At 36.6% G+C, this 22,393-nt stretch overlaps 1 protein-coding gene across 1 annotated transcript; it reads right to left on the reverse strand.

Annotated features, from left to right (window-relative positions):
- Positions 1–333: 333 nt before the first annotated feature.
- LOC110649231 (uncharacterized) lies at positions 334–21,915 on the reverse strand. The gene is made up of 6 exons (XM_021803716.2): positions 21,557–21,915; positions 20,545–20,818; positions 20,351–20,467; positions 20,032–20,066; positions 1,156–1,256; positions 334–786 (listed from the first exon to the last, which is right to left on the reverse strand). Exons 2-6 carry the CDS (start codon positions 20,715–20,717, stop codon positions 700–702), a joined length of 513 nt encoding a protein of 170 aa, XP_021659408.2. The 5' UTR covers positions 20,718–20,818; positions 21,557–21,915; the 3' UTR covers positions 334–699.
- Between the last annotated feature and the right edge of the window lie 478 nt (positions 21,916–22,393).

The raw sequence follows: 22,393 nt of genomic DNA on the forward strand, positions 1-22,393 counted from the left end.
AAAAAAATCAAAATAACTTTAACTCTATTTTCAATCTAAAAATAATTTAATTTCTCAAATTTTATTTTATTGATAATTTATTCAAAAATTTAAATAAACCTATAAATTAATCACAATATTAAAATTACAATTAATTCCCATTAAATTTAACTAAAATATCAAAATATTTTTATCTCTATTCTCAATTTAAAATATAACACTTAAATTTTATTTTAATAATAATTTACGTTTATATTCATATTTTTCTCTTGTTTTCTTTGAGTAAACTATAATTTAATCCTGGAGTTTGACAAAACCTACTGTCACTGTTGACTCTTAAAAGACACTAGAGAATTGAGACTCAATCCAACAGCAACAGAAAGAATTACATTATTTGGTAACAAATGTTGTTAGAAACTAATAAAGGGCGGCTATTAAACAAAACCACAAAATAAATAAAATAAAATGTCACAACAGTTATTTATTTTGTGCATGCCTTGCTAATAATAAACAATTATACGCAGAAATGCAAAGGATGCACATCCAAACAGCTCTGTCAAATGCATCTAAGTCACGGATCTTGTAAGTCTATTGCTACAAGATATGAAGGGGATAACACTTTTAACAAAATCCCAGTGACATTAAGGTGAAATGCATTTATGTGATCAACAAGGTCCATAGGAGAAGGCTGCAGCTGCAAAGCATCCCAGACATTAGACATCATGAAGAAACTCCATATGGGAGAAGCGCAGCAACCACAATTCTCCCCTCTTCGTTCAATATGTTGTAAGTTGATGCAGCATTCCTCTGCAGCAAAAGTCCACAATGGATAACAAAGTGCTGACGTATGAAAAATGCAATTTGACATGCATAATTGGTTGCACTGTTGGAATTATTAATTTATCCAATGGAAATAAAACATACTATCACCAAATCATTCCGACTGACTACATCATCAAAATTTAACATGTGCTAATGTGTACAAAGCTTTAAAAATGAAAGAAAAAAATGAAGTTGTCATTATTTATACCAATTTTCACTTGTTAGAAAGACATGTTTATGATTGTAGTTCCACTTCTTTCATTTGGCAACCTCTTGTTTGTAAAGTTTTTACAAGCAACAAAAACAACGATGCAGCCATAAACACATCCATTTCCACAAACATAATAAGTTTACCGAGTCAATGGCTTCTAATTTCATGCCAGTAGACCGAATGAAGCATCTGAGTTCTGGATCTACTTGTTGAATCTGGCTTCCATATCCAAGAATCAAAATCTCTGAAATAAAAGAACCAAAAGTGAAAAGCTGATAAAAAGAAAATTTTGGAACTTTTGTTTTGGGGGGAATGTTCCATGCTCTAAGGAAAAGATTACAAGCTTATCTACCTAAGATAATAAGCTAATTTTCAGATACTTGTGTGTGGGAGAGACCCATGTCCTTGATTAATACTCAAGGCACAAATGCATGTCTAGACTCTAGAGGCCCTCTCAGTTGTGTCCGAAACCATGAGAATAAGTGCCATTTGTTTGTTCTCACAATTCTCTTAAAAATTTTCATATGATCTTTGTGCAGCTAGTTAAGTTATGCATAACCCTTAAACTTGCTTATCAAGAACACAAATATCATTGATACAACCTGTCCAAAGTAAAACACAAATATCTCACCCTTTGTTTCTAAGTTTTACTGCAAAATTTTAGTAAAGATTCCAGTTACTAACTATTTTTAAATAACTACCCCCAGCAGTCATTTTATAAGTTTTTAACTGATATTCAGAAACAAAATATGAAATTATGAAACAAGATATGAAAAAATGACAAAAATTAAAATTTTTGATGCACAAATTAAATGGTGAAACAAAAAATTGATAGAAAAAATACATATACTCAACTCAACTAAGCCTTTATCCCAAAAATTTGGGGTCGGCTATATGGATTCGCTTTTTCCACTCTGAACGATTTTGGGTTAAATCCTCAGAAATGTGTAATGCTTCTAAGTCATGTTGAACTACTCTCCTCCAAGTTAATTTAGGTATACCCCTTTTTTTCTTTCTATCCTCTAACCTAATGTGCTCTACTTGTCTAACTGGAGTCTCCGTATGTCTACGCTTCACATGACCAAACCACCTCAATCTCCCTTCTCTCAACTTATCTTCAATTGGCACCACTCCTACCTTTTCTCTGATACTCTCATTACGGACTTTATCTAGTCTAGTATGGCCACTCATCCACCTTAACATTCTCATCTCTGCAACTCTTATCTTAGATGCATACGACTCTTTCAAAGGCCCAACACTCACTACCATATAACATAGCCGGTCGTATGGTCAGACGGTAAAATTTTCCTTTTAATTTATTGGGAATCTTACGATCACATAAAACTCCTGTGGCACGTCTCCACTTCAACCATCCGGCTTTAATCCTATGACTAACATCCTCCTCACATCCCCCATCTACTTGAAGGACTGAGCCTAGATATTTAAAGTGATTACTTTGGGACAGTACCACCCCATTCAAACTAACTCCTTCCCTATCACCAGTTTGGCCTTCACTGAACTTGCAATGCATGTATTCTGTCTTCGTTCTACTTAACTTAAAACCCTTTGACTCTAGAGTACTTCTCCAAAGTTCTAGCTTTCTATTGACTCCTTCTCGTGTCTCATCTATCAGAACAATATCATCCGCAAACATCATGCACCAAGGAATACTCTCTTGTATATGTTTCGTCAGTTCATCTAAAACTAATGTAAAAAGGTAAGGGCTTATGGTTGATCCTTGGTGTAATCCAATTGAGATCGGAAAATCACTTGTGTCCCCTCCCACTGTGCGCACAATAGTAGTTGCTCCTTCATACATATCTTTCAATACTTGTATGTACCTAATAGATACCCTCTTTTGTTCTAACACATTCCATAAGATCTCTCTTGGAACACTATCATAAGCCTTCTCCAAATCAATAAAAACCATGTGTAGATCTTTCTTCACATCTCTATATTTCTCCATCAAACTTCTAATGAGAAAGATCGCTTCCATAGTTGAGCAGTGGGCATGAAACCAAATTGATTGAGAGAGATAGAAGTATCATGGCGTGTCGATGCTCCACAACTCTCTCCCACAACTTCATAGTATGGCTCATGAGTTTAATTCCCCTATAGTTTGAGCAACTCTGTATGTCTCCCTTATTTTTAAAAATAGGTACTAAAATACTCTTCCTCCATTCATCAGGCATTTTCTTTGAGTTTAGAATCTTATTAAATAATTTAGTTAACCATGCCACTCCCATATCTCCCAAATACTTCCACACTTCAATTGGTATTTCATCGGGTCCACAGGCTTTACCCACTTTCATTCTCTTAAGTGCTTCCTTTACTTCTAAAGATCGAATCCTTCTAGTATAATTTACATTCTTTTCTATTGTTCTATAATCTATATTCACGCTATTACCATTTTGACTATTATTAAAGAGATCATTAAAATAATTTCTCCATCTTTCTTTAATGTCCTCATCTTTCACCAAAACTTTTCCTTCTTTATCCTTAATGCACCTAACTTGATTGAGATCTTGACATTTCCTTTCTCTACTCCTTGCTAATCTATAAATATCTTTCTCCCCTTCTTTAGTTCCAAGTTTCTCATATAACTTTTCAAAGGCCTGTGCTCTTGCTTGACTAACTGCCTTTTTTGCTTCTTTCTTTGCTATCTTGTACTGTTCATATGCCTCATTATTATCACATTTAGGTAATTTCTTATACCATTCCCTTTTTCTCTTCACTGCCTTTTGTACTTCCTCATTCCACCACCATCTCTCTTTTGAGGGTGGTCCATGTCGTTTAGACTCTCCAAGTACTTTTCTAGCTACTTCTCTAATCCTTGATGCCATCTGTATCCACATATCATTGGCCTCCATATCTAGCTTCCATACTTTGGACTCGAGAAGCTCATTTTTGAACTTCACTTGCTTTACTCCTTTGAACTCCCACCACTTTGTTCGAGCTACACTATTTCTTCTAACCTTACTTGAATTGTTCCTAAATATGACATCCAAGACCACCAACCTATGTTGACTTGTTAAAGCCTCTCCTGGAATGACCTTGCAATCCTTGCATAGAGCTCTATTTGTCTTACTGGTTAAGAGGAAGTCGATTTGGCTTCTATGTTGCCCACTTTTGAAAGTCACTAAATGTGACTCTTTTTATAAAGTATGTATTTACTAGTATTAGGTCGTATGCCATAGCAAAATCTAGGATGCTTTTTCCCTCCTCATTTCAAACCAAAAAAACCTCCATGAACATTCTCATAACCTTGCCTATCACTTCCTACATGTCCATTCAAATCTCCACCAATGAAAACATTCTCTTCATTGGTATGCTTTGCATTAAATCATCCATATCTTCCCAAAACCTTTGTTTACTCTCCTTTTCTCTAGTCCTATTTGTGGGGCATAAGCACTAACTATATTTATTGTTTCTCCTTCTAGTACTAGCTTTACTAAATTCTATCTCCTACTCTTTTCTCTACTTCTGCGTCTTTCAATGTTAGTCTATGATTATACCCACTCAGTTCTTATTTCTCTCCTTTCAGGTAAACCACTTTGTACCAGATTACCCACTTCCTTACTTTTCTCTCCTACCCATTTAGTCCTGAATGCAAGCAATATTCACCCTTCTCCTTTCAAGGTATCCACAAGCTCCATTAATTTTCCTGTAAGTGATCCAACATTCCAAGTACCAACCCCCCTCCCTCCTATCCTCGCCTCCTTCCTCGCTCTCCCTTCCTCACTGGTCTCCTTCTATGATATCTTCTATTGTTTTCTATAAATATTAGGCAAGAGGTGAAGCAAGGACTTTTTTGAAGGGAAGCGCCATAGCATAAATTATGAGTGTGCATGTGCGCATGCGTATATAATCTAAATAATTCAGCCTGCCAAATATATAAGTTCAATTCTTGATTAATTCTGTATTATATAGATGTTTGGCTACACTATAGCTATAATTTAGTACAGATAGGTAATTGCATGCATAATCATCAAATTCATTAACTTTTGTAAATCTCATTGCTCTGCACTAAATTGTATGTTTTCTGCATATTTTCAAGCGTTTTGAGGGAGTTCCAAAGCATAGGAGTAAAGAATGAAGCTTGGAAAACTAAAGAAGAAGAGCATTGTTACTGATACACTTTACAAGGGTCGTGTAAACATACCACAGACCCGTATAACTTAATGCCAAGAAACCCAATTAAACAAGAGAGACATAGTACACTTCCGCCATATAACACACAAAGGGTAACCTGTGGAGGCTCCAGATTCCATGGCAAACCTGAAAAAATTTTAAGAACAAACAGAATATCGCCGTGTAATTGACCTGCACCAGCTAAGGCCCGGCAAACCCCAGCCAACACGATGCAACCTTCAAGTTCATAAAAGTTACACTGAATTCCTAGGGTCAGGTAGTGACATAATGCTCGTATTTACCACACAAACTATTTCTGACTGATCCTGAAATTTCCGCTGAGACTTAATGTAATTTCATGCCTTTTAGGGCTCTAAAAACTTAACCCTAGGACATTGAATATAAATAAAAGCAGCAGAAAAACAGAAAGTGACTCTACCATACACACATCCTCATATACATACATATTCATCATTCTTCCAAGCTGTCTTTGAACCACACTACGCAGCATCAAGGAGTCCTCACTAAGTCCACTGTTCCAAAGCTGCAGAACTTCTTCTGGGCCCTTGATCTATTTCAGGCTGCTGCTTTTTATGTTCTTTTGTTTTACTTTTGTCATGTTTGTTAAACTCACCATGAGTAAGTAGTTTCTTTATTCTGGAAGTAAGAGAGTAACACTTATAATCATTATTATGGATAAATATTGAGTTTTATCTATTGAATTTGAGTTTTATTCTTTCATTTAATGTTCTATGTTCTTAATACAGGCTATGTGTCGGTACCCACTTAGACATAATATAAGATACTGATTGAAGAACTGAAAGGTGAAGGTTCGTATTGAAAAATCGGAGTGTTAAACTTAGGAAATTTGACCTAGAGATAGGCTAAAATCCTTCGTAGAATTCCATAATTAATAATAGATCTTAAAGGGTTTTTATTAGGATTAATCACCAACGAAAGTAGGGTTTAGCTCTAATTGAAATACACCTTAGGTACCTTGAGAGAGGATCTAGAATACCTTAGGATTAATTTCTATCAAAACAACGATCCTCAATCTAATGAATAGACAACAACGAATCCATAATAAGATTAAAGTGTGAAATCTTAATTCTGTAATTGTTCTAACAAATTGTTTCATTTTAAGTTTATTGTTCTCTTAGTTTTTAACACTCAAAATAAATTAGATCGACTCTCCCATTATATTCGGTAGCCTAGACAGTCATAATTGCTGTGTAGCTTAGTACTTGCTAATTAAATTCTTTGTGGGACGATACTCTACTCACTACTTTATTACTTGATAGCGATCCGTGCACTTGCAGGGTTGTAAAACCAACAAATAAGTTTTTGGCGCCATTGTCTGGGAATTTATTTCTAGTAATATTAGGGAACAGGCAATTTAGCTGATTTAGGCATTTACTATCACTATTTAAATTTATTTAATTTATTTTTATTCTTTTATTTTCTCTTAGGTATTTGGTTGGGTACATGACTAGAACAAAATCGAAGGAAGAAATTTTGGACTTTTGGATCCCGAGATAGATAAGACTCTAAGAACCATCAGGAGAGAAAGAAGACGCCAAGAAAAAGATCAAGGAATTTTAGAAACTCCAGTCATGGCCAACAACAACAGCAACAAGCCAAGACTCTTGAGGGACTACGGAGCTCCATCTATCCAAGGATTCCAACCAAGCGTTACAAGACCCATGGTGGAGGCTAATAATTTTGAACTCAAACCGGCATTGCTCAAGATAATTCAACAGACTCAGTTTGGAGGTTCGCCTCCAGAAGATCCACACTACCACCTCCAGTGCTTTCTTGCCCTATGTGATACATTCAAGATGAATAGTCTCCGATCAAGCTATAAGACTCAGACCATTTCCATTCTCCCTTCGAGATAAAGCAAGGAAGTGGTTACTCCCTTAATCAGCTGGAACATTCACCACTTGGGAAGACCTCTCGCAAGTTTTTCTAGCAAGGTATTTCCCACTTGCGAAAACTGCAAAATTGAGGGTTGAACTCAACACCTTTAGGCAAAAGGAAGGTGAATCACTCTATGACGCATGCGAGAGATACAAAAACTTACCGAGGAAATGTCCACACCATTGCATAAAATATTGGCTCCTAGCTCAGAACTTTTATAATAGGTTATTGCCCTCTACAAGGAGCACAGTAGATTTAGCTGCGGAAGGAGACCTCATGGAGAAAACAATAGGAGAAGCCTTTGAACTTCTGGAGAGGGTCGCTTATCACAACTGAGTGGTCGAATAAAAGGGGAGATACAAGAAGAACAGCGGGGATCCTAGAATTGAATGCCCTAAGTATGATAAATGCTCAGTTTTACCAGCTCACCAAAAAGCTTGATAGAATACAAGCCAATGCTATAGGAATGAGCAACCAACACTGCGACAGCTATAGAGGAGGGTGTATGACTTCAGAATGTAACAACTTCAATGAACCCTCTGTAAAACAGCTAAACTATTTAAACAATGGAGAAAACTTCAAACAGAGACGGCTCAACAATCCATATTCAAACAATTACAACCCTGGATGGAGAAACCACCCTAACTTCTCATTGTCCAACTCGCAGAATCAACCCATGAACAAACAGCAAGAGTACATACCACTAGCACCCCCCAGGTTTTCAGAACAGAGGACAAAACCTGACACAGCCACCACCACCTCTTCAACCTCAACAACCTGAACCAAAATCAACAATGGAATCCATGATGGAAGGCTTCTTAGCAGCCCAACAACAGTAGAATGAAATGATAAAGCAATTAGCTTCCAGAACGGACCAACTAGTCACCCACAATAAGATGCTTGAAAACCAAATTAATCAGCAGACAAGTTCTTCAACCAAGGCTACTAGTAAACTGCCAAGTCAATCAGAGATGAACCCCAAAAAGCACTGTAAGGCAGTTACCTTGAGGAGCGGCAGAACATTAGAAAAACAACAATCAGAGAAAAAAATCAACTGAGATAACCTCTGATGAATCTGCTAACCAAACAGAGGAAAATGAGGAAAAAGCTAAGAAGGAACAGGAAGAGGAAACAAAAAAGAAAAAGTTACGAGAGCCATATCAACCTCCTCTACCTTTTCCCTAGAGAAGCCATAAGCAGTTTGGAAAGTTTTTAGAAATTTTACAGAAACTCTAAATTAACATTCCCTTCACAGAAGCACTTTTCTCAGATGTCATCCTACGCTAAGTTCTTTAAAGAAATTCTTTCAAAGAAAAGAAGGTTGAAAGACTATGAGACTGTTACTCTTACAAAGGAACGCAGTGCCATATCACAAAACAAGCTGCCACCAAAGCTCAAGGATCTAGGAAGCTTCTCCATACATTGTCTTATTTGCAACATGAATATAGACAAGGCACTTTGTGATTTAGGTACAAGTGTGAGTCTGATGTCTCTATCAATATGTCAAAAGTTGGATGTATGAGAGCTCAAACCTACAACAATTTCACTGCAATTTGCTGATCGGTCTGTTAAGTGCCCGATTGGCATCCTAGAAAACATTCCCATCAAGGTAGGAAAATTCTTCATTCCTATTGATTTTTTTGTCCTTGAGATGAAAGAGAATGTCCAAATTCCTATCATCCTAGGAAAACCTTTCTTCGCAACCGTCGGAGCTATCATAGATATTAAGACTGGACGGTTAACTCTCAAGGTAGAAGATGAAGAAGTGGAATTCAACATGTTCAGAACAATGAAGCATAAACATGAACCTGATTAATGCTTAAAGGGTTGACATAATTGATAAGCAAGTTGAAGAGGAATTTCACAAAAGACATCCTGAAGATCCTCTTGAAGCATGTATAGAGCACGGCCACACAGCAGATAATGAAAACACAGAAATTACAGCTTGTGCAAAATCTTTAGAAGCTAGCCCATCCTTACCCTTAGCTCAAGCTTTCCAGGTGGAAGAGCTAAAGGAGGAATAGCCCAACAGCAAGTCACAAGAAGACACCAAACTGGTAGAACTGAAACTTCTCTCCTCCACACTAAGGTATGCATTCTTGGACTCAAATTCTAAATATCCTGTTATTATCAATGCTGGCCTATCTAATGTAGAAGAGGAAAAATTATTAAGGGAACCTATGGAGGAAAACAGTAAACCCACTATTGAACATCAAAGGAGACTTAACCCAAACATGAAAGAAGTAGTTGAAAAGGAAATTCTAAAACTATTAGATGCAAGTATTATATACCCAATTTCTGATAGTAAATGGGTTAGTCTAATGCATGTAGTGCCTAAGAAGGCTGGGACAACTGTTATTCAAAGTTAAAACAATGAATTAATCCCTACTAGGGTAGTCACTGGTTGACGCATGTGCATAGATTATACGAAATTGAATAGTGCCACAAAAAAGACCATTTTTCTCTCCCTTTCATAGATCAAATGTTAGAAAGGCTAGTGAAGCGTTCCTACTTTTGCTATCTAGATGGGTATTCAAGATTTTTTCAAATTCCTATTCACCAAGAAGACCAGGAAAAGACCACATGCACATGCCCTTATGGAACTTTTGCATATAGAAGAATGTCTTTTGGTCTTTGTAATGCCCTGCTACTTTTCAAAGATCCATGATGGCCATTTTTTCTGATTTTATTGAAAATATTATGAAAGTTTTTATGGACGATTTTTCTGTCTATGGAACTACTTTTGATGAATGCCTAGCTAATTGATTCAAAGTGTTGCAAAGATGTGAAGAATCAAACCTGATTCTAAATTGGAAAAAATGTCACTTCATGGTAAGGAAAGGTATAATTCTTGGGCACCTGGTATCAGAAAGAGGAATTAAAGTTGACAGGGCAAAAATTGAAATTATTGAAAAGATGCCACTACTAACATCAGTCAAGGGAGTGCGAAACTTTTTGGGACATGTAGGTTTCTACAAAAGATTTATTAAAGATTTTTCCAAAATAGCTAAGCCACTGACTAATTTGTTAAGTCAAAGATGTTCCCTTTGATTTTGATGAAAATTGCCTTGTTTCTTTTAACAAGATCAAAGAAGCTTTAATTTCAGCATCAATTATGCAACCACTTGATTGGGAACTGTCATTTGAGGTAATGTACGATGCAAGTGACTATGCAGTTAGAGCAGTACTCGGACAAAGCAAGAATAAGAAGGTCCATGCCATTTACTATGCTAGCAAAACACTTAACGATGTACAAATCAACTATGCTACCACGGAAAAGGAACTCCTAGCAGTGATATTTGCAATTGACAAATTCATATCCTACCTACTCAGATCAAAAGTCATTGTATACACAGACCATGTTGCCATCTGGTACCTTTTGAACAAGAAGGAAGCAAAGCCAAAGTTGATTCGAAGGATCTTACTCTTACAAGAATTTGACCTTGAAATCAAGGACAAAAAAAGGATCCGAAAATGCGGTAGCTAACTACCCCTCAAGACTGAAACAGGAACACATAGGGGACATTGAAGATTTGCCAATCGATGACTCATTCCCTGATGATTAATTATTAGGATTCTCCCAAGCTCTATGGTATGCTGACTTTGTAAATTATCTTGTATGCAGGATATTGCCACCAAACATGTCTTATCAACAAAGAAAGAAATTCCTGCATGATGTGCGATTCTACCCATGGGAAGAACCTCTGCCGTACAAGAGATGCAATGATGGGCTGATAAGAAGATGCATATCGGAGGAGGAAATAGAGAGCATTTTGCAACACTGTCATTCATCATCATATGGAGGACATTTTAGCACCACAAAAACAGCAACCAAAATTTTGCATGCAGGGTTTTACTGGCCAAATCCATTTAAGAATGTGAGATCCTATGTGCTGACTTGTGATCAATGCCAAAGAACAAGAAACATCTCAAGAAGGAATGAAATACCATTGCACGATATACTTAAATAGAACTATTTGATGTGCGGGGAATAGACTTCATGAGTCCATTCTCATCTTCTTTCGGAAATAAGTATATTCTAGTTGGTGTTGAATATGTGTTAAAATGGGTGGAAGCAATAGCCACACCAACAAATGATGCCAGAATGATCACAAATTCCTTAAGAAGAACATCTTCATAAGATTTGGCACACCACGGGCAGTAATCAGCGATGGAGGAAGTCACTTCTGCAATCAACAATTTGAAACACTATTGAAGAAATATGGAGTGACTCACAAAGTGGAAACACCTTACCATCCTCAAACCAGAGGTCAAGTAGAAGTTTCAAATAAGGAACTGAAACATATCCTTGAAAAAACAGTCAATCGCTCAAGGAATGACTGGTCTATGAAATTAGATGATGCACTGTGAGCATACTGCACTGCATATAAAACTCTCATTGGAACAACACCCTTTCGCTTGGTTTATGAAAAATCATGTCACCTCCCTGTTGAACTTGAACATAAAGCCTATTAGGCAATTCAGACCCTAAATTTTGACCTAAAAGCTGCTGGAGAAAAAAGGCTTCTACAGCTCAATGAGCTGGAAGAAATCAGGCAGAATACCTATGAGAATGCTAAAATCTTCAAGGACAAGACCAAAAGATAGCACGACAGACGCATAACAAGGAAAGAAATCAAGGAAGAAGACCTTGTCCTGCTGTTCAATTCAAGGTTAAAACTCTTCCCAGAAAAGTCAAGGTCAAGATGGTCCGAACCCTTCAAGGTAACTCAAGTCTTCCCGCAAGGAGCAGTAAAACTATAGAGCGAAAACTCAGGTACCTTCTAGGTTAATGGGCAGAGATTGAAGCCATACTTCTCGAGGGATACAATTGAGAATGGATTTACTTAATCCTACAGCACCCCTCCAGCTCAACCATAAAGCTAAAGAACAATCCAGCCATAGTTATTAAAGGAGCGCCTCAAGCTCAAGGCTCACCAGGCTCGAGCCCTAGCGCCTTATGCGCCTAGGTGTGCGCCTTTGTTCCAAACACAAGGTTTTGAAAATGCATGCCTTCTTTATTTCCTTCTTTAGCCAGCACTTTCATTGGCAAAAAAGATTACCACTGAAATTCAAACCAACAAATCCAATTCAAGATATATGCCAAAGAATAAAAAAAGAAAAGCATCACATTTATTTGACTCCTATGGATTTTTTAAATTTTTTACTTTTGCGCCTCACCTCATTCAGACGCGCACTTGCGCATTGCGCCTAGGCTCCAAGACTTCTTAGCGCCTTAGTGCATCTTGAGCCTTTAATAACTATGAGTCCAACTAATGACTATAAACAAGCACTCCTTGGGAAGCAACCCAAAACTTTTGTAACCTTTCTTTTAATTTGCATTATTTTACTTTCTGTTTTTAATTTTTTTATATTCTATCTTGAAGGTACCCCAAATCACAATTCTGCAAAAGCAAGGAACTGAAAGCAAGAGAAGAGTGGAAACATCAAGTCAAAACTGTGCAAGAGAAGATTTCACAAAACCGGCAAAGTAACTCTATTGCTAATCTTTGCATTCATTTCATTCATATAGATAGGGACATTTTAGCATGAATAAAATACATATATATAAAAAAAAAAAAAAAGAAGAGAGCCAGAAAGTTACACGGCCCGTGTATATAATTTTACACGGACCATGTAAAAATTCGAAATCCCAAAAATACACTTACATAAGCTCCAGAAACTTACACGGGTTTGACCCCGTATAATGTTACACGCCCAGTACATCATATAGAGAGGGAAAAATTCTAAGTTTAAGGGAGATAGAAAGTTACACGGGTCCTAAAATAACTTTACACGGGCCGTGTAACCTATCTAACAAAGCAACTTTTGGACAGAAAGTTACACGGGTCCTCAAAACACGACCCGTGTATCAAGTCGCAGACTCAATACCCAAGGGCGTAAAAACGCTCAAAAATGAAAAGACAAAGGGCCTCTTTAAAAGCTCCTCCCGCCATTAAACTCCCATCCATTTAAGAATTATTCCTCTCCACAACTCTTCCTCTTCAAATACCTCTCAAATCTCCACCCCATTCATCCTAACATTCATGACACCTGCTAAATGACCAGCAAGAAGAATCGGATCTTCCTCAAGACAAGGAAGAGATTCTTCATCCTCACCACCCCAACCATCACCACAATGCCCAAGAACAAGGCAACCACAGCAAGCCCCAACCACAACCGCAAGCCACACCCAAACCTCAACCAAAACCCCCACAGCCAGCACAATCAGTATTCTCCATTGTTTGGCCATTCTGCGATTCCACCCACAGAGATTTATGTGCATGGCTTGAAAACAGGAGAATTATCTCAACAAAATACATGGACTTCGAGTTGCTGAAACAACTCGAACCGCAAGAGGAGATAGATGGGCTGCTTGAAAGCATTGGATGGACTCAATTTGCCCAATTCCAGTTCTCAGCCTATAGAGACACCACACTTGAGTTCCTCGGGAGCTTTAAGGACACCTTATGGCCTATAGACAGAGAGGACAGGAGAAGGATGGAGTTTAGACTGCTTGGTGTCGATCAGGTAACGAACATTGACGAATTTAATGCAATATTCAGTTTCGACAGCACCGAGCACCAGAAGATTCCACAAAACAGGATGATCTATAACAGTATTGACTTCTGGCACTCCATTGCACCGAACACCGACGTCTACAACTCCAGCAAGTCCAAATCTTCAGATATCACTAGCCCCGCTCTGAGATATATGTACAGACTAACCGCTCACACCATCACAGGCCGCAGTGATAGCTTAGGCGTTGTAAACGGATTCATCCCTGGACATCACAGGTCGCGTTCGATCACCGGCATCACCAGGATCCATCAAACCATCTGCATATCCATGGGGATATGTAAGAAGGTTGGAAACACATGCTTCCTCGTCAATGCAGAAGGGAACGTCATCCCTAGGCAGGAAGAAGCAAGGGAAGAGCCGAGTGAACCCTCACAAGCCTAGAAGAAAGCACAAGAGCCACTCTACCATGAGTCTCCCGCTAGAGTACCTCCATACACACTGCCACCTACAGACTCCGTCCTCGCATACCTTCAACATATGATAACCACCTTCAACAACAGGATGCAAGCGCTCGAAGACAGCCTCCAAGAAGCCCACAACAAGCTCGATATGATAATTGAGAGGTTCGATGCGGAGGGACCATCATCACCATCAGAGACCTTCTAGAGTTAGGACTTTAGGATAGGTTCTTTCATGTAAAACTTATATATCTTAGCTCTAAACTGTGTTTATAGGTCTCTACTTCTTGCTATTTTGTCCAAACTTTAAACTCTTAATACATGATATGCCTTTTCATAAATTTTTGTGCTATCTCTTAATTTTGCATATTGTGTTGCCATTGAGGACAACGTCAAATTTGAGTTTGGGGATACAGATGCATTTCATGCATTGCATTCACCTTACATTTCATTAAATTGCTCAATTATATCCATATTATACTTGTGTATCAAAAATCCAAAAAATTTCTTTGCAAATTCTGAGAATTTCAAATTGTTTTTAACCTAGAATTATAACCAAATATATTAATAAGCTAATAATTGGACTCCATATAATTGAGGAACGAATGTATCTAGATGAGCAAAAAGGCTTTAACATGTTTGTTTGTGAAAAACTTAATCACCTTAGTGAAGCTAGACTAATTAAACCCCTTCAAAGCTATTAATCTGTCACATTGAACTTGCAAAATTAGAAGAAGATTTTTGAAATACAAACAAACCTAAAAAAATACCTCACCAGCTCTAAAACATGTCTCATAGAACTATTGAGGCGAAATCCTAGTATATGCTTGACAAAGAGATGATTAAGGCATTCTTTGATATAGTTTCGATAAGCCTTAGCCACCTCTAATTACAATATATCCATTGTACTCAACTTGAGCCCATATTTTTACCTATATGATTTTTCTTGTTTACCCATAATTATTTAGCTAGCCTCTAGCCTAAACACTAACCATTACCCTATTTGAGGAAAGCCTAATGCATAAAAGGAGAGGTATTTCAAGTACAAAAAGAGAAAGATGAGGAGAAGGTGTGGAAACCAAGAAGAGTGCAAGTGGACAATTGAAATCAAAGAAAAATTTGCCTTTCCAACCCAGCAAAAACAATGAGTTTGGGAGAGAGGACAAAAAGGGACATAGAAAAAAAAAAAAAAAGGTCCCAAAAGTATCATGAAAATATGTTTAGCACTATAAAGAACCCTTCTTCCCCACACAAAATCAATAGAATGAACTTTGTATACTTAGAACTTTGTGCATGAATGTTATCCTCATATTTGCATTCCTTAAAACCCTTCATTGGTAACCAAATCATTATTCCTTAACCCCATTACAACATTTCTAAAGACCTTTTGATCTTTTGAAATTGTGTGCTACATTAGTGAAGATAGGGAATTAAGATGTGTCTATAGAGTTGGAATTAAATCAAACTCTTCAATAGAGACAAATTTAGGGGGAGCAAGTGTTTCTTAAATCTATTCTGATAAAACAAGTTATTTGTGACTTACTAATAGCCTTGCATATAGGAATAATTAGTTGAAACACCATGAAGGGGGTGAAGCTTTAAACAGGCAGCTATTGAAACCCTTATGCCTTGAAAGAGGGTAGTTGATATGGAGAATTGAAGGAGTTCAATTGTATGCATATTGAATTTATGGTTATGTTTCTAAGTTTTCCCCTAAAATGTGTTCTAAAAAGATTTTGATTAGCTTGAGAACAAGCAGAAGTTTGAGTTTTGGAGTATTTGATACACTTGTATTATATAGATGTTTTTAAGCACATTTGTACAGCATTTCGTAGCAGTTAGATAGGTAATTTCATGCATAATCATCAAATTCATTAACTTTTGTAAATCTCATTGCTCTGCACTAAATTCTATGTTTTCTGCTTATTTTCAGGCATTTTGAGGGAGTTCTAAAACATAGAAGTAAAGAAGAAAGCTTAGAAAAACTCAAGAAGAAGATCATTGTTGCTGATACACTTTACACGGATAGTGTAATCATACCACAGACCCGTGTAACTTACAGCCAGGAGAAAACCAATCAAGTCGAGAAGAGACATAGTACACGGGTCGTGCCCGTGTAACCTGCGAAGACCCGTGTAAGATTCTGCCTTGCAAAGCTTGAAGAATTTCCAAAAGAAGAACAGAACACGAGCCGTGTAATTGGACCTGTGCAACTAGCCAAGGCCCGTGTAACCTTCTGCCCAAATACGAGATGCAACCTTCAAGTTTCAGTAAGTTACACGGCCCTGGGCCGTGTAGTGACATACGAGCCGTGTATCAGCTGACAACCAATTTCCTTATTTGATTCCATCTCCAGTGTTTACACTCAGAACAGACTTCTAATGCCTTTGGGACGCTAAAAACTTAACCCTAGGACCTTGAATATAAATAGAAACAGCAAAAAATAGAGAAAAGGAGATCCCCCATCTTCATACACACATCCTCATATACATACATATTCATCATTCTCTCCAAACTGTCTTGAAGAACAGTGCATTAGCATCAAGGGGGAGTCCTCAGCCGAAGTTCCACAAGTTCAAAGCTGCAAAGAATTCTCTTCGGTTCTTTTCTTCTATTTCTTTAGGCTGCTTTTTATGTTCCTTTGTTTTACTTTTGTTATGCTTGTTAAACTCACCATGAGTGAGTAGTTTCTTTATTCTGGAATTGAGAGAGTAACGCTTGTAATCATTATTATGGATAAATATTGAGTTTTATCTATTGGATTTGAGTTTTGTTCTTTGATTTAATGTTCTGTATTTTTAATGCATACTATGTGTCAGTACCCACTTAGACATGATATAAGATACTGATTGAAGAACTGAAAGGTGAAGGTTAGTATTGGAAAATTAGAGTGTTAAACTTAGGAAATCTAACCTAGAGATAGGCTGAAATCCTTCGTGGAATTTCATAATTAATCATAAATCTTAAAGGGTTTTTATTAAGATTAATTACCAACGAAAGTAGGGTTTAGCTCTAATTGAAATACACCTTAGGTACCTTGAGAGAGGACCTAGGATACCTTAGTGTCGCAAGGGATTTTGCGGTCGCCTGAACGAACCCTCACCGAAGTGGAAAAGAATGAGGAGTCGCCACCTTAGTTTTGAGGGAAACTAAAGAAAACCATTTGTGAAGACAAAGTGAAATAAAACCACTTCAAAACAGAGATTCTAGGTTCGGGGTCCGTAAACGGGTGGGGAAGGTGTTAGGCACCCCACCTCGTCCCTTAATTAGGGTAAGTAGATTTAACTTCGCACTCTTTATAAATTAGTTAGGAGGACTTGAATGGAAATGTTAATCCTTTTGATAAAAAGAATATTTGATTTTTCACTAATTCGGATCACCCAGATACATAAGTAAATGAGACAACCTTAGTGAGTTACTATTGTATGTTAGTTTTGTTTGAAGGGCTATTTTATTAGAATCCAATTTTTGAAATTGGATAAGAACACTCCTCCGATCTCTTTTAATATTTATTAAAAATTTTTAAACTTGAGAACCGGATAAGAACTCTAATATTTATTAAAATTTCTAAGCTTGAGAATCGGATAAAAACTCTCCTCCGATCTCTTTTAATATTTATTAAAGTTTTTTTTTTAAGCTTGAGAATCGGATAAGAACTCTCCTCCGACCTCTTTTAATATTTATTAAAATTTTAGCTCGAGGATCGGATAAGAACTCTCCTCCGACCCCTTTTAATATTCATTAAAATTTTAGCTCGATGATCGGATAAGAACTCTCCTCCGACCCCTTTTAATATTCATTAAAATTTTAGCTCGAGGATCGGATAAGAACTCTCCTCTGACCTCTTTTAGTATTTATTTGCTGAAATTCTGGTTGAGGATCGGATAAAGACTCCTTTCTGATCTCTTCTATTTAAACGGTAGTCAGATAAGGGTCTTTCCGATCTCTCTAAATTTTACCTATCGAGAGGACCTAAGGCTAAAGGTTCTGACGTTCAAAAATGTCAGGGAGGTCTGCGCAATACCTCTTTAACTTATTGGTACCTTAGGACTGGGCAGGGGATGCCGAGCCGAATCCTCCGACTTTCCTATATGGTCGCCTCACCAGCATTTTTGGTAACCGATCTATTCCATTTAGTTATCCAGGGTATGGTTTTACTCTGTCTTATGACGTCTTGCCCTATGACCTATTGAATTATTCTACTGACTCAGCTTTACCATTTTCCAGGCTTATTATTCAGACCTTTCATCATTTTAAAAGGACTCTTAAGTTGCCGTTACCTACATCTCATCCAACTACTTATGTATCGCTTGGAACTAGATGACTTACGCTCAGAAATAATAAAGGTTAACAAAGGTATCGATACGGAAAAAAAGGTTAATTAAATAATAAAAAAGAATAGTAGGTTAAATTAAAAGGTCAGAATGTCATAATTTTATAACTATAATTAGAGGAGTAAACTAACAAAAAGAAAAAGAAAGAAAATGGAGAGGGAAAAGAATGGCTGATGGAAGAAAAATAGCTAGGAGAAGGCTTTATGTGCATTTTTCATAATAAAAATGAAGTGAAATCTTAAATTTTGAAGGTATAGGGTCTAACAACCCTTGAGAAAAAGAATTGATCGAATCAGTCGATTCATATCAATTCACCGATTCACTATCGAACTGTAAGATTCAATCACGATTCTAGCACACTTGAGATTCACCCCATAAATTCGAATCGCTAGAATGGGGAATCGAATCAAATTGAGAATCTTAAAATTCTAACAACGGTTAGTACCTATTGATTGAAAATTTAAATCAAAGGAAAATTGAACTTTCTCAATTCTTTACTTACTATTGTTGCATCTTGGATGCCTTGAAGAACCTCTCCTTGACATTTAGTATAAATGTTTGGATTATTAAAAAATATAAAAAATTTTGATTGTGAAAAATAAAAACTGGATGAGATATTGTGTGAAAAGGGTAGTTATTTAGGTATTTATAAAGAAAAAAAAAGATAAAGAAATATGAAAATAATAGAAAGGATAAGAGAGAATAATTGAAAGCTTAAAAGTTGAGAGATTAGGAATGGAGAAATGTTGGTGTGAAAAAAAATGGATTTGGGTGGGCATTTATAGGAAATTCTAAATTTTTCATCCTCCTAAAATACCCCTAAAACTAGCTATTATATTATTGTTATAAAGGATAAATAGTCATTTTATATGCACATTTTTTATAAAAAAAAATGGCTAAATGGAAAAGTGGCAAATAAGTTGAACTATTCAAATGATAGTATGACCGTTGACTTTGGGGCGCGCCTTTATTTATTTATTTATTTATTTAATTAGCGGGTCAAAACCAAACCAAATCGTTGGGCCAAACCAATTTGTTCATGGGTCAATGAAGGAGGGACTAGGTCCCATGGCTGTTCTGGTCCGAGCCAAGCTCAAGAACTGTTGGCCAACTCTGGTGCAGTTCTCGGCCCAACTCAGCCCAAGGACAACCCTAGGGCATACCCATTAGCAATACTATTTCAATCCACATCACAAATAACATGTTGACAGGTGTCAGCTGAAAAGCATTTTGATGAAGGCAAAATGCTGGACCGTTTTTCTTTCACACCAGGTGAAAATAATCAACAGATGTAGATATATTGTGGCCGGCATGGGAAGGACTTTGTCACCCATGACCAAGGATTCCCCCTTGGTAAAGAATGGGTACATACCATAAATCCCAAGGGCAAAGACATGCAAACTCCGAAAATATCTAACAATAAAAACCATCATCGCATAGGAAACAACAAATCAAAGTGCTTCGATCAGTCAGTTATGAATCTACTATCACAGAATGACAAAGAATATCTAAACAGAGAAATATGAACTCAGCTTATATTACAGGTTATTTTTATGAGTACTAAGTGAATTAACCTAATCAAATGGATAACAATTTAAAGCAGGTATGCATTGAATGTAGAAAGCATCAAGTACCAAAACTACACAACTCTCACCTGGTATTGGGTGCAAAATGCGGAAGATGGATAAGCTGCAGCATGGCACAAAAGATAACAAAATGTCAGATAAAGGCGCACAATGACCAATCATAATTCATTTTTGAGCACATGAAATATATAAGATAAGGCAGCATATTTTTTTATAGAATATTCTTAATTCTGTACATTGCGGAGGAATAACTAATGATCAAACTGCCCCAAAGAGTGTTCTGGTAAGTAGTACAATAAAATCTATTAACAATCAGAAGATGTAACTGAAAGAGAAGTAGTGACAAATTTCGTTCTACATATTAAACAAAAGGAAAAAAGAAGCAACCTTTCAGGAGTAATCTGAGATATGTGGTTGGGAGACCAAGATAGAAGCAAGTTGCCAACGCAAAGCAAGCTACCTTCATACTCGACCCCATTTACTGTGAATCCCGTGTCAGTATACCTAAGAGAGAACAAAATTTTGAGAATCGCAAATAATCAAAATAAGAAAAGTTACTAAGAATTTTGTTATAAATATACCCTTGAAAGCGGAGTTGGTCCTGAGGAGCATTGTCAATGAGATTGATCTGATCGTAGAGAGAGAAAGCACGTCTCAGCGATGGCAATGCACTCCTTCTCTCTATTGCGGGCTTTCGCAGGCTTTGTATCAGCTTCGGCAGTGCAGCCACCACTCTCTGTCGTATTATTGCCATATCTTCGTTTTCACTTCTTTCAGCTAAAAGGCCGATTTGACCCCTCAACTTATAGGGGAGGTTCAGGCAGGTACTCCAATTTAATTTGGGTTCAATCAAGCCTTGAATTAAGATTTTTCATCAATTAACCCCAAATTGCGAAGGGGCGTTAAATGGAAGTCAAAATATGCAACGTGGGACCACAAATAAATAAAATAATTTCTTAAAAAAAATATTGTAACCCAGAAACACGGCCTCCTTCAAGCATCTAGAACCCAGAAAATTAAATCAATGCCAACACGTGTTCACCATCAGCATCAATTTTGATTCAAAAATTAAATCCAACAAAACAATTAAAGCCTATGATGGTAAAGTAGAGAACTTGTAATTTAATTATCTACAGAAGCCTATATGCTCAACCAATTAGTATTGAAATTCTTTTTTTACTTTCTTGGATTTTCTAGGCATCCAAACAAAACCCAAGCTTTAATGGGCTTTTTCGGATCTCAAATACAACTCATTTCAGAACGCCCAAGGAAGAGCAATAATACTCAGTAAACAAATAGCAGAACTTAAGTAAACTAAAGTTTAACAATACTCAATAAACAAATAACAGAACACCCAACCAAGAGCAACAATAAAATTAAAATCTCAAACAATCGATTGAATCAAAGGCTTAATTTGTACTCACCTTACCCAATCGATTGAATCAAATACTCAGTAAACAAATAACAGAAAACCCAACGAAGAGGAAGAGCAACAATACTCAGTATAAAGAATAGAATTAAAGTAAAATGCATGGATATTGTTGTTCTACAATAGATAATAAAATTAAAGTAAAAATCTCAATATTTGGGTACCTCAACGAAGAGCAACAATCGATCGAATATTTGAAATCAAAGGTTTCTTGTTCTACACGATTCATGACAGACCACCAACGGCGTAGACACGAGGAGAAGGAGACTAAGATTTTTGCAGTTTGCAGAGAAGAAAGGAGACACGACTCACGAGATGAGTCCACCAGGGGAAGAGAGACGATGGCGGAAGCGGACGGCGTCTGGACTCTGACGGTCTGGGAGCGAGGCAAAAAGGAGAGGATTTCGGTTGGGAAATGTCGAGGATCGAAATACAGAGGAAGGAGGGATCCAGGCAGTGGCCGGCTGGGTGTGGGAGGTGGGAACGAGGGAAGGGTGGGTTAGGGAGCTTAAAAAGTCACTTTGGCGTTATGGGTCGATGACCAAAACTTCAGATTTCGTTAAAAAAAAAAAAAATTTATTATTTTATTATTCTCGTAACTAAAATTTAATAAATTTTAATATATTTGTTAAAGTATTAAAAAAAATTAAAATAAATTTTAATAAATTTTAACTTTTTTTTTAAATAAAACATTCAAATTGTTAAGTTGCATATCAAAATAGATTATGAAAGACTTCGAGTTGATTGGGTTTTTATCGAACAATTTATTAAAAAAAAAATTAAGGGATAAATTATTCTTTCAATATTTCACTTTATTTTCTCATTAAATTTGTTGAAATAAAAATTATCCATCTCATATTATTAATAAATTAAATTGTGATATGACATCAATAGATAAAAATTATAGAAATTAATGGGCTCTAACTAAAAATATTGAAGTTATCCTTAAATATCAATTAAAATTAATTATATTAATATATTTTTTTTTATTTTGATAAAAA

This window comes from Hevea brasiliensis, chromosome 2 (assembly GCF_030052815.1).
Source record: "Hevea brasiliensis isolate MT/VB/25A 57/8 chromosome 2, ASM3005281v1, whole genome shotgun sequence".
Lineage (NCBI taxonomy): Eukaryota > Viridiplantae > Streptophyta > Magnoliopsida > Malpighiales > Euphorbiaceae > Hevea > Hevea brasiliensis.